This window comes from Oryzias melastigma, linkage group LG16 (assembly GCF_002922805.2).
Source record: "Oryzias melastigma strain HK-1 linkage group LG16, ASM292280v2, whole genome shotgun sequence".
Taxonomy (NCBI): Eukaryota; Metazoa; Chordata; class Actinopteri; order Beloniformes; family Adrianichthyidae; genus Oryzias; species Oryzias melastigma.
In genome coordinates, this window is record NC_050527.1 from 17,980,841 (window position 1) to 17,991,997 (window position 11,157).

Consider the following 11,157-nt stretch of genomic DNA (forward strand, 5'->3'; position numbering starts at 1 on the left):
TCCTCCTCCTTCTGACACTATGACTCCTCCTCCTCTACACTCTGACTCCTCCTCTGACACTTTGACTCCTCCTCCTCTGACGCTTTGACTCCTCCTCCTCTGACGCTTTGACTCCTCTTCCTTCTGACACTATGACTCCTCCTCCTCTGACGCTTTGAGTCCTCCTCCTCTAACACTCTGACTCCTCCTCTGACTCCTCCTCTGACACTGTGACCCCTCCTCCCCCTGATGCTCTGACTCCTCCCTCTCCACAGCGGTACCTGAGGAGCCTCTTCCAGATCATGCTGGCGTCGCCCACATCTCCTCTCCGAGCTGATGACGACGGCGTTTTCCGACTCTCTAAACTCAACGTGTGCGAGTTCTCGTTGTTCTTCAAGAAGGGCGTGTTTGAGTCCAGCAGCCACGGAACCGGCTGAGGTCTCCTCCTCCGCAGAGACGGACCGGACCCAGTTCTGCCCTCTGGCTCTGTTCAGCGGCAGCATTGACTGTGGGGAAGCCCCGCCCCTTTGTGTGTATATAAGAGCTGGTGATTCGTGTTCAATAAAAGTTCTGTTCATGCAGCCGCTGGGATCGTTCATCAGCAGGTGGAGACTGGAACCGCCTTCAGGACCGGGCCCGGCCCGGCCCAGATTCACTCAGAACACGTCACATACGTTTATAAAAAGGTTTAATAACGACGTCTGCCGTTTCTGCTCCTTCATGACTGAAACAGACGAGTCGTCAGCTTTAGGTTGTAGCTGGAGCTGCTGTAGCATGCTAATGCTAACCGGTGAGGAACATATGAATCATCCGTTCAAACTGTACTTTATTGAAACTGAATGTAAACCTGAACATCCAACGCGGGCTGAGCGGTTCCCTCAGACTGCAGCGCCGCCTGCTGGTCAAACGGAGAACTACAGTCGATCCATCAGCAGGTCTCCGACGGTTACAGACTCAGACCTGAGTCGGGACCGCTCCACCACAGCCATTCTCTGCACATGCTCAGTTAGTCCCTCCCTCATCAGGAGGATCATGTGGACCACCCCCATGAGACTGGAGGATCTGACAGACTCGGTCCAGCAGTGAGTCTGGTTCTGGTCTCAGGAGAAGCTCTGAGACCAGATGATTCAGTTCTCACCTGGACGGGGGTCCTGAAGGACCTCAGAACCTCCTCAGGAGCTCCGCCCTTAGGGAAGTTGCCAAACGCTGAAACCTGCTGGTAGGGTGGGTGTCTCCCCTCCAGGACCTCCTGAAGGAGGACTCCACCTCCTCAGTCCAGAACCTGCTGTCCTTGGACTTCAGAGTCTTCCTTCAGCTCCTCTCCGGTGCCGCTCTCCGCCGGGTCGCCAGCAGGAGGTGACAGAGCAACCAGGAGCTGCGCCTCCTTCCTCTCCAGGAACCGGTTCAGAGCCCGCAGCTTCCTGTGCAGCAGCTCCTCCTTCAGCGCGCTCCTCCTCTGCAGGTCTGCCATGCTGTGCTCCTGCCTCCTGAGGAGCTCGTCCCGCTCCTGTTGGACCTGCAGGAGCGTTCAGACCGTCAGCGCGGCATTGCGGGGGGTGGGTATGGGTTAGTGGGCGGGGTTACCTTGCAGAAGCCCCGCAGCAGAAGTCTGTTCTCCTCCCTCAGACCCCCTAGCTCCTCCTGCGCCTCCTTCAGCGAAGACCGGAGGTCCTGAAGGACATGACGTCAAGAACCTGCAGGTGGAGTTTGATGCTCCTCACACAGACGGAACTCACCGCCGCCTCCTCCTCAGCCCGCCGGAGATCCTGCAGACGCTTCCGTGCCTCCTCCAGCGCCTCCTCCAGGCCTCGGTTCTTCTCCTGAGCAGCTGACAGCTCCTTGTTTAGCTGCTGCGCCTCCTGCAGCTCCTCCTGCTCCAGAGGGGAGGTGTTCAGGACTCCTGTGCTCTCCTTGCGTTAGCAGGAGCTGGACCCTCACCTTTAGCTCCCTGAGCTCCTCCTGAGCCACTGAGCGCAGCTCCTCCTCTCCTCGCAGCGCTCTGCTGTGCTCCTCCTTCAGAGACGCCACGTAGCTCCTCGTCTGCTGCTTCAGCTGCCGCAGGGCCGCCGCGCGCCTCCGCTCCTGCTCCTCCACCAGAGTCCTCATCTTCAGGTCAAACTTGACCTCCACGTCTGTGGGGGAGGAGGGAGAGGAGCTGAAGGAACAGGCTCCATGGTGGCTCCGCCTCCATGGTGGCTCCGCCTCCCCGGCAGGTGCAGCTGTTACCTCGCAGCTTGCGGCTGTAGCGGTTGCTCTGCTCCATCAGCTCCACCTGGTGGTTCTGAGGGGAAACGCCTTCAGTACCGGCCTCTGCAGGAACCCACCCCCACAGGTAAGACGGCTCACCAACGCCAGCGTCTCCTGGACCGGCAGGTTCTGGTTCTGGACCGGCTTGCAGGTGGAGGCGGTGCTGCTCTGCTGACGTGACAGGACCTGCTTCAGCTTCTGCTTGTAGACCTGAAGGTCAGACGGAGGCGGAGCTTACATGGGAAGTCTGAGGTTGGTTCTGCAGTCCGGTTGGGTTCTGCCCCCCAGAACTGTTCTGGAGTCTGTGTGATGCTCACCGAGATCTCCACCTGGTGGCGCTCCTCAGCCTCCTCCCTCTCCTTGCAGATGCTGCTCAGCTTCACTTCAGCTTCCTGCAGCTTCTTCTCCAGAACCCCCTTCAGAACCAGCATGCTGTCCCGCTCCAGCTGGAAGTGGTTCTTCTCCTCGCGCTCTCGGTCCAGATCTGCCTTCAGACAGACCAGCTCCTGCAGGAGCTGGAGGAGCCGTTCAGATCCGGATCGGCTGAACCGTTCAGATCCAGATCAGCTGAACGATTCAGATCCAGATCGTCTGAACCGTTCAGATCCGGATCGTCTGAACCGTTCAGATCCGGATCGGCTGAACGATTCAGATCCAGATCGTCTGAACCGTTCAGATCCAGATCAGCTGAACGATTCAGATCCAGATCGGCTGAACCGTTCAGGTCCAGTCTGTCCAGAACTTTCTTGACCCAAATCTGTATGAATGTAGTTTTTTGTCTGGAAGGTAAACTTAAATCACAAGCAGGTTCCATACTGGACCGGTCCTGGCCCGGGTTAACAATGACTGGTGCTGTGGATTGGGTCTGAACGGGCAATTTAAGTGCTTTATAAATAAAGCTTATTATTATTATTATTATTAGATCTACAGAAACTGGACTTCTGGGGGTGAAGAACTGTGAGCAGAACTTTGACAGGAGACCAGAGAGTTGATGGAAGGTGGATCTCCTGTGGGATCAGGACACCAGATGGAACCAGGACCAGAACCAGACTTACAGACTGGAAGCAGCTTCAAGATGTTAGACTGGAGAGGATGGAAAGAAGAACAGAGGAGGGACAGGTGGGTGAGTCCAGGTGAGTCCAGTGGGAGGGAGGACAGATGGGAGGAGAAGAGGAGGATGAAGAGTGGACAGACAGGTGGTCCTGAGAACACACCTGTGGAGATCTGCAGGAGGTGAGGATGGGGAGGGGGGCAGGAGAGGTTCTGAGGAGTAAAGGAGAGAAGTTCTGGTTCTTTTAGGAAGAAAGTAGTTAAATAAACTGCAGATGAACGAAGAGGATGGAGAGGATCAGGACCGGATCCACCAGAGGATCAGATCGAGTGGATCTGCTGGAGATCGGTGCAGGAAGCAGATAGAGATGTTTGGACATTTTGGATGTCTCTTATTTTGAAAAGACGTCACGTGATTCCCTGTCTAAAGTTGTAAACTGTGTCATATTTGGAAGAAAAGCTGTCATCGTCCTGGTCTGACGGAGGACACGAGGATGAGGAGGATGCTTGACCTCCTCTGTGATCCAGGTGTGATCCGAACGGGACGGTTCCGACCGGTACCTGCTGTTTGGTCCTGTTGGCCGCGCACAGACTTCCGGTTTTGTTTGCTGGGTTTCTCTGATAAAACACAGACAGGGATGCTAAGCTAAGACGGTGTTAGCTCTGCTAACGTGTTGTTAGCTATGCTAGCATGCTGTTAGCTATGCTAGCATGCTGTTAGCTTCACACTTTCGTCATAAACGAACGCGTTTCCTCACCGTCATGGCGCAGCCGAAAACCGAGACCAGAACTGGCTCGATAGGAATTCTGTTCGGTTCGGTTCTGGAAAACAAAGTGTGACCGATGTCATAGCAACGCTTGGCTACACCCGGAAGTGCTTTCTACGGCAAGCCGTAACGAAAGAAAAATACATGAAAAAAATTAAAAAAAAAAAAGTTTTTAAATGATGGTGAACCGCGACCGGTCCACTCTGTGACGGAACCGTGAGTCCACGTGGTTCTCTAACAAACTTTAACTTTATCTCACCATTATAAGAGTTGTTAAGGCTGTGAAATTATAATTATAACATAATTTAAATTTAAACTGCGTTTTTTTTAATAATTTTATTTACTCGGTTTATGTCGTTTTTAATAAATGTAATTTAATTGGATACTGTTTGTATAGATGTGCAATGTATTTTATTAATGGCCATTTTGTACAGTTTTGTACTGAGACTGAAGTTTACAATAAAGTTTATAAAAAAATACAGCAAGTAATGCTATGTATCTAGTTTTATTTAGTTCTAAAGCTAATGATGGCTAACATGTGCTTTACATCCTCTTACAGTTTAAGAATGACTCGATTAGTCGACCATTAAATAATATCTGTGGCAGCACCAATACGATCAGTCCCTGGTTCTCCTCATCCTTACAGGTCCTGCTGTGATCGGTGGACGAGCCTGACCACGATGGGAGAGAAGATGGCAGGAAGACCACGGACATGGATGAGTCGCACTCATGGATGCTGTGGCCATCAGAGAAGATGGCAGGAAGACCACGCTGCGTACGGATGAGTCGCACTCATGGATGCTGTGGCCATCAGAGAAGATGCACAACAAGACCTGGATGATGGAGACAATGACTCTGATGTTTGCTGCAAAGCAACACGTCGTGTATTCAGCCAGTAACGATTGAAGAACAAGGACCCTGTCAGAGGACAAGCGGTGGAGCGGGCGACCGGTCGAGGTGACATCTACTCTTTATGTCAATGATCATAAACACATAGACACTATATAGAGTTTTCAGTCACAGATCTGTGATGTTTAACAACTTTTGACTAAACTGTCATCAACGCAGATCCATTAAAAAAGACTCACTCCTTTTGGAGGAATCCAAGAATTACTAACCTAAAGATGGGATTTAAGCCTTTAACACCTGAGGCGTCACCGGCCTAAACATCCATGATGATCCTTCCAGTAGATTGTGAAGGAGAAAAAAGGCTTTTCTCCTTCACAATCTATGATGAGGTTTAACGGTTGAAAAGTTGACGTAAATCCGAGAATGGACACACTGGAGCTCAGGTGTGAAAGGGTTAACGGTCAGATGTAGATTCAGGTTCAGAAATGAAACTTCTGCAGCTTTGAGACAAACACATGAAGATGAATTCCTTCATCCAGTTCAAACTGAAACCTTGACTGTCCGATAAAACCTCGTTTATGATTCCTGAACATTTTAGCTCAACTTTCACGACCGTTTGTTTGTAAATATAAACACGCGTGATTATTTGTACATGAAAACCTAAACTTTTGTTAAAAAAATGTTTTTTGAGGAAATAAAACATTAAAATTGATTTTTTATTTCCAAACTTTTGTTTGTTGGAAGTTTGATGTTTGCGATGATTTCTCTAAAACCCAAAGTTCTGAAGATTCACTCAGACGCCTCACTGACATTTTCCTTTCTGAAGTTTATTGATCATGTCGGACCCGATCAGAACCATGAGATCCTCTTTGGGTTTTCATCAATCATCTATGGATCACTGGAGTAGATGTCGTTCTCTCTCGTCCTCGTCTCATGGGCGTGGTCGTAGATCCCGGTCAGACCGCCGGTCTTCTCCACGCTGGTAACCGGCTGAGAGCAGCAGAGTGGGACCTCAGAGGTTCTGTCGAGCCGGATTTCCTCGTAAACCACCTCAGAACCGCTCGGGTCTTTGCTGTCGGCCTTCTCTGCTCTCTTTGCTGAGCAGAACCTCATGATGACGATGGCGAGGAGAACCAGAGAGGCTCCAGCGATCACGCCGGCAGGAACCTTCCACCAGTCGGAGATCTCTGCTGACCCATCCTCACCGCCAGAGTCCTCCTCGGGGCTTCTCTGTGGTCCTGGTTCTGGAGGGGCTTTGGACGGGACCTCCTTTGGGTCTGAGGTCACCTTCAGATAAACCCGGGGCTTCTGGTTGCAGAAGTAGACGGTCTCATCAGAAGCTTCGGTGTTGGTGATGACCAGCGAGCCGTCAGCCTGGGAACCGAACCGCCGGTCCAGCCTCGTCTCCCGACCCTCACTGATGGAAACCAGAACCAGCTTTTCACCGTTTCGGAGTCTGCTCCAGATCACATCTGGGCCTGCATGAGGACACGGGAGGACGGCCACCGAGCGCAGCAGCGCCACCTGCTGGAGGATTCCTACGAAGCAAGAAACGCCGTGAGGAACGGTCAGGACGGAGCGGAAAACTTTATTGTTCCAGCTGCAGAACACAACGGATGAAAATGAAAATGTCATCCGGGGAGGAACTGATCCTTCCAACTGGAGAAGATATTTAAGCGTGTCTGATCACCTGACTCACTCCAGAGCCGGCACACCTGCCAGCAGGTGAGAAGGAGGGTTATTTACCTGAGCAGAATCCTGGAGCTGAGAGGAGGCAGAGCAGCAGCAGCATTCCTGCGGAGCGTCTGAACCAGAACTGAGAGGGAAAGAGGAAGTTCTGACTGAAGGACGCGTGGAGATGACACACGCAGAGTCAGCTCCTTCAGCCGAGCGCCGCAGACGACACACGGCGCAGACGACACACGGCGCAGACGACACACGGCGCAGACGACACACGGCGCAGACGACACACGGCGCAGACGACACACGCCGCAGACGACACACGCCGCAGACGACAAACGCTGAAACGTTCATCTGACCACACACGAGTTTATTCACTGAAGCAAATCACAGAATGATGTTTGTGGAAGACGTTCAGACGGCTCCAGAACCTTCATCCAGTCCAGACCTGGTTCCAGCAGAACCTGCGGGTCCTGAAAACCAGAACTCCTCTGATACCAGGAGAACATCTGACAGAAACCAGAGAGCTGATGGAGGATCGGCCCGGATCGGCCCGGATCGGCCCGGTCCAGATTTTCCAACATCTCCTTTGGTTCACTAAGAACGCTGAAGGATTCTGGTTTATTGTGTTTTTTCAGAACAAATCAGTGAACTGAGTTGAGATGAACTTGTTCAGAGCGTGGTCTTCACTCTGACCGTCAGTCAGTCTCTACACGAGTCTCTACGGGTCGCCTCTGGTTCTATGGGTTGTTGTCCCGGGTCGGCCGGCTGATCCTGGACAGGTCTCCAAACGAGGCGGTGGCTGAGCCTCGCTTCGCCGGTTTGGCCTGAAAAACAGCAGCTTTGGGTCAGAATTCAGTTCCTGAAAATCTGCAAACTTCTTTAATGAAGGAAGCGTGATGCTGCTTCCGTCCACCGAGGGGCGCTGCAGCAAACTGATCAAAGACATTCATACAGAATCTGAAAATAAAGCCTGAATGGAGTCAGTCATGTGACTAGAGCGGACTCCGCCCACCTCAACAGCACTGGTGGAGGGTGGGGTTTTTCTTCAGGTCCACTTTCTGATGCTGCCTCCAGTGGTCATTGGAGGAACTGCAGCCTCTGGTGGTTCCAACATGATTTCGGGGGGGGAGGTTGTACTTGTAAAAATGTAAAATCTTGATGTTTATCCGTTCGCCTCGTTAGCATGCAGAAAGACCTGCTAGCTTAAGGCTGGAGGGTAAGTGAGACAGGGCCAGCGGCTGTGACTTAGCCTGGTTCTGGATCTGCAGAACCTGGACCAGAGCGGGTCATCACTTGAGTTTCCAGAGCAGAACATCTGTCGGGTATCTTTCTGATTTGAGCTGTTCTCCCCCCCGGGAACAATAAAGTTACACGGTTGGCTCTCTATCAAGACTTTGACTCGTCCTTCTTTTGGGTTACAGGATGTTTACCTGAGGATCTACAGGGGCCCGTTTCTAGAAGCAGGTTTAGTTGGACCTCTGAGTTCGTGAACTCCAAATTCACCAAAACTCTGAGTTTTCGGTTCCAGAAAGAGAGATAACTCAAACCCGGGAAAGTGGGTCAAACCAAGCCCGTTCCAAGAAGCGGGTTAAGCTGAACTCAGAATCAATCACTATGGTAACTGAGTCTGTGAACGAAACCTGGTCGGTAGCAGGTTTTCTTCAGGAAACTTAGAGTTCTCTGCGGTCTCCGCCCCTTTTTAAAGTGAAGGATGATCAAATATGAGTTCCTCATGAACATTTAGAGAACATTCACATTAGAGACGTCACGTTTTCACCACTCAGAAACCAGAATGACATGTTCATTCATAGAGGATCATGTAGAGAGGAGGCTGATTAATCCAGAGGAAATGTTATTTACGTCGGTAGAGGATTTGGAGGACACGAGTCGACTGACTGCAGTTTCCTGATTCATTTTTATTTCAGCGATATTTTAAATAGTTAGTTTTTCCAGGGACTCGCTATTAAAAAATACAGTTTTCTTTTCCTTATTTAAAACCATTAACAATAGAAATTATGGGATGTCAAACTACCAAATTACCAAACTGGTCATTCATACGATTACAGAGATTACTGGTTAAATTAGTAACAGATCAAAAACCATTCCTTACTCAACAAGAGACAAAATAACCTTCCTGACATTATTTATTCATTATTAGAAATGATTCAAATAACTGCAGATATTTTCTCTCTGTTCTACCGCTGCAGCTGTGTTGCTTTTCTTGCAGTAAATGTTCTCCTATAGTTGCATATGCTTGAAGGAACTTATCAATTTCAACTTATCAATGGTGAATCGTGCTGTCTTTGCTCCATTGATCAGGGCTTTTTATGGTCGCGACGCTCACACCTGATTCTGGTTCTGACAACTTCAAGTTGATTGAATCAAACATTTTCAGCTGTTCTGGAACCCAAAACCCTGAGTTTGAGAATTCTGAGTCCAGTGACTCTAAGTTCAGGTTCGAACTCTAAATTTGTTGAACCTGCTTCTTGAAACGGGCCCCTGGTGAGTTCCTGAAATCAGGCTGTGGTCCCGCCTCTCCATGGAGACGAGGGAATCAAACACTTTTGACACCAAGGAGTCACCATTGTGCCTTCTTGTTATCATGTGGGCGGAGTTTGTTCCCTGACCTCAGACAATCACCTGAGACTCGTGAGGCTTCCAGCCAATCATGTAGAGGATCTCGAAGGTGGCGGGCACGGCGCCGTCCTCGCTCCCGTACATCTCTGAAAGACAGCAGAGACACACAAACAACGAGGTTGGTGGTTCGAGTCCCGCTCCCTCCAGCCAACTGTTGTCGTGTGTGACTGTTGTTACACGTTGGGGTTGTTGTGTTGTGTGCATTGTATGTGTTGTTTTGTGTGTTACGTGTGTTGTGTTTTGTTGCTATTGTTTGTGTTGTGATTCTTGTTGTGTTTTTGATGTGTGTTGTGTGTCTTGTTTGTGTTGTCATTGTTGTTGTGTGTTGTTGTCGTGTGTCTTGTTTTCGTTGTGTGTGTTTGTGTGTGTTACGTGTCTTGTTTGTGTCCTCGTCGTTGTGTGTCGTCATCATTGTTGTGCGACAGTGAGACAGTCTGACCTTTGTAAACAGCTGCAGCTGCTAGCATGGTGTCCCTGTGCAGCAGCGTCCTCCGGTTCCAGGCGCAGTTACTCTCTCCCATTCCTGAAGGATCAGAGGAAACCCGGCAGCTTCAGCGCCACACGCGTTTCTGACACTTGATGTTCAGCCGTCCGGTCGGTTCTTCAGGACGGTCAGTCTGAATCTGCATCACTGAGCAGCTTTAAAGCTCCTCCCCCTCCCAGTGATGTTTCAGTGAGGATGATGAGGATGAAGGTTTTAGTCAAAATCAGTGAAGTCGTTTTCTAGAACATAGTTTCTGCAGAGCGGCAGGAGTTCAGGGCGGTTAAAGCGGAAGTAACTCTTTGTTGATATCCCGTCATCCCTGTGTTAACACCATCTCAATGCTAGCTTACAGCCCCTCACAAGCTAACGTTAGCGTAGCAACAAAATGGCAGCTGAACAGTTCTGATCCAGATTCCAGCTCAGACCAGAAAAACAAAGACGTTCATGGATCTATCAGTCTGAGTGGACGCCCCAGAACAGTGAGGAGAGACATTGGCCCCGCCCACTTTATATGCTATTACAACCCAAACTTTTTCACCAAAACACAGAAAACACCAAAACATCGTCTCCATGGGAGAGTCTGTAACTAAACGTAGTTCAGCCTTAAATGGTTTGATAAACGTTCTGTTTAGTTTTCATAAAATATGTTTTTGCTCCTTTTATCAAAGAAAACTACAGAGAAAAGAAACTCCTCTGATTATTAGAGCCATGAATGTTAACATGAATGTTAACTGAGTTCAGCAGATTTAAACGTCAAAATTCATTTAACTCTCTCTATTTAACTCTATTCATTTAATTCTATTTAACTCTATTTATTTAATTCTATTCATTTAACTCTATTTATTTAATTATATGTAACTCTATTTATTTAATTCTATTTAATTCTATCCTCATAACATCCTGTGGACAGCCTTTGACTACTTCAGCGTACCATACAAAGTCACAGAGTTGATAAGAAACTACTTCCAGGATCTCCAGTTCTGCATCACATATGAGAACACGACGACTACTTGGCAGCATCTGGAAATCGGCATCATGGCAGGATGTACAATCTCCCCCTTGGCTTTCGTTATGGCAATGGAGATAGTCATACGGGCATCCCGGTGGGTAGTGGGAGGTGAGAAGATCAACAGCGACCTGCGTCTTCCACCAATAAGAGCCTATATGGATGATATGACCCTTATTACAACAACAAAACCATGCACTAGACGATTGCTTCAGAAACTGCAGGAAAACATACAATGGGCAAGAATGGAGTTCAAGCCAGGAAAATCACGAAGCATCTCTGTTGTCAAAGGCCAAGTTGTAAATGAGCAGTTTTACATCAGGGATGAACAGATTCCAACGATCTTGGAGAAACCGATCAAAAGCTTGGGCGATGGTATAACGCAGACCTAAAAGACACCCAGCAAGTGGAGCAACTCCGACAGAACACAGCCGATTGCCTTAAGAAAATAGACA

At 49.3% G+C, this 11,157-nt stretch overlaps 3 protein-coding genes across 5 annotated transcripts in view; 1 reads left to right on the forward strand and 2 right to left on the reverse strand.

Moving 5' to 3' along the window:
* Positions 1-787: 787 nt before the first annotated feature.
* On the reverse strand, positions 788-4,168 carry LOC112143454 (dynein regulatory complex subunit 4). Of its 2 annotated transcripts, XM_024267437.2 has the most exons (9): positions 4,035-4,168; positions 3,838-3,894; positions 2,544-2,741; positions 2,326-2,436; positions 2,206-2,260; positions 1,918-2,111; positions 1,716-1,850; positions 1,564-1,650; positions 788-1,495 (listed from the first exon to the last, which is right to left on the reverse strand). In XM_024267437.2, the coding sequence occupies exons 1-9, from the start codon at positions 4,038-4,040 to the stop codon at positions 1,250-1,252; spliced, it is 1,089 nt and encodes a 362-aa protein (XP_024123205.1). In that variant the 5' UTR covers positions 4,041-4,168; the 3' UTR covers positions 788-1,249. The 2 variants fall into 2 exon arrangements, with proteins under 2 accessions (XP_024123205.1, XP_024123206.1); XM_024267438.2 differs by lacking the exon at positions 3,838-3,894.
* Positions 4,169-4,872: 704 nt separating this feature from the next.
* The window catches only part of esf1 (ESF1, nucleolar pre-rRNA processing protein, homolog (S. cerevisiae)), a 19,774-nt gene continuing 13,489 nt past the window's right edge, over positions 4,873-11,157 (forward strand). The window contains exon 1 of the mRNA XM_024267429.2: positions 4,873-5,000. The gene's annotated coding sequence lies outside the window, so the exon portion shown is untranslated. The remainder of the gene's footprint in view (positions 5,001-11,157) is intronic.
* ndufaf5 (NADH:ubiquinone oxidoreductase complex assembly factor 5) overlaps positions 7,166-11,157 on the reverse strand; it is a 9,820-nt gene continuing 5,828 nt past the window's right edge. The window contains exons 9-11 of one of the 2 annotated variants that reach the window (XM_024267439.2): positions 9,652-9,735; positions 9,216-9,298; positions 7,166-7,399 (exon numbers count right to left, since the gene is read on the reverse strand). In XM_024267439.2, the coding sequence (XP_024123207.1) occupies positions 7,313-7,399; positions 9,216-9,298; positions 9,652-9,735 (254 nt within the window). In that variant the 3' untranslated portion in view covers positions 7,166-7,312. Of the gene's footprint in view, positions 7,400-9,202; positions 9,299-9,651; positions 9,736-11,157 lie in introns of both variants that reach the window. The other variant, XM_024267440.2, reaches the window with a different exon arrangement.

Bases quoted from the DNA above. Each gene is read 5' to 3' on its own strand.
- LOC112143454 (XM_024267437.2), bottom strand. The intron at 2,742-3,837 runs GTACCGGTCGGA...CGGCTCCTCCAG, and splicing joins CCAACAGGACCAAACAGCAG to CTCCTGCAGGAGCTGGTCTG. The intron at 2,112-2,205 runs GTAACAGCTGCA...CCTCCCCCACAG, and splicing joins CTACAGCCGCAAGCTGCGAG to ACGTGGAGGTCAAGTTTGAC.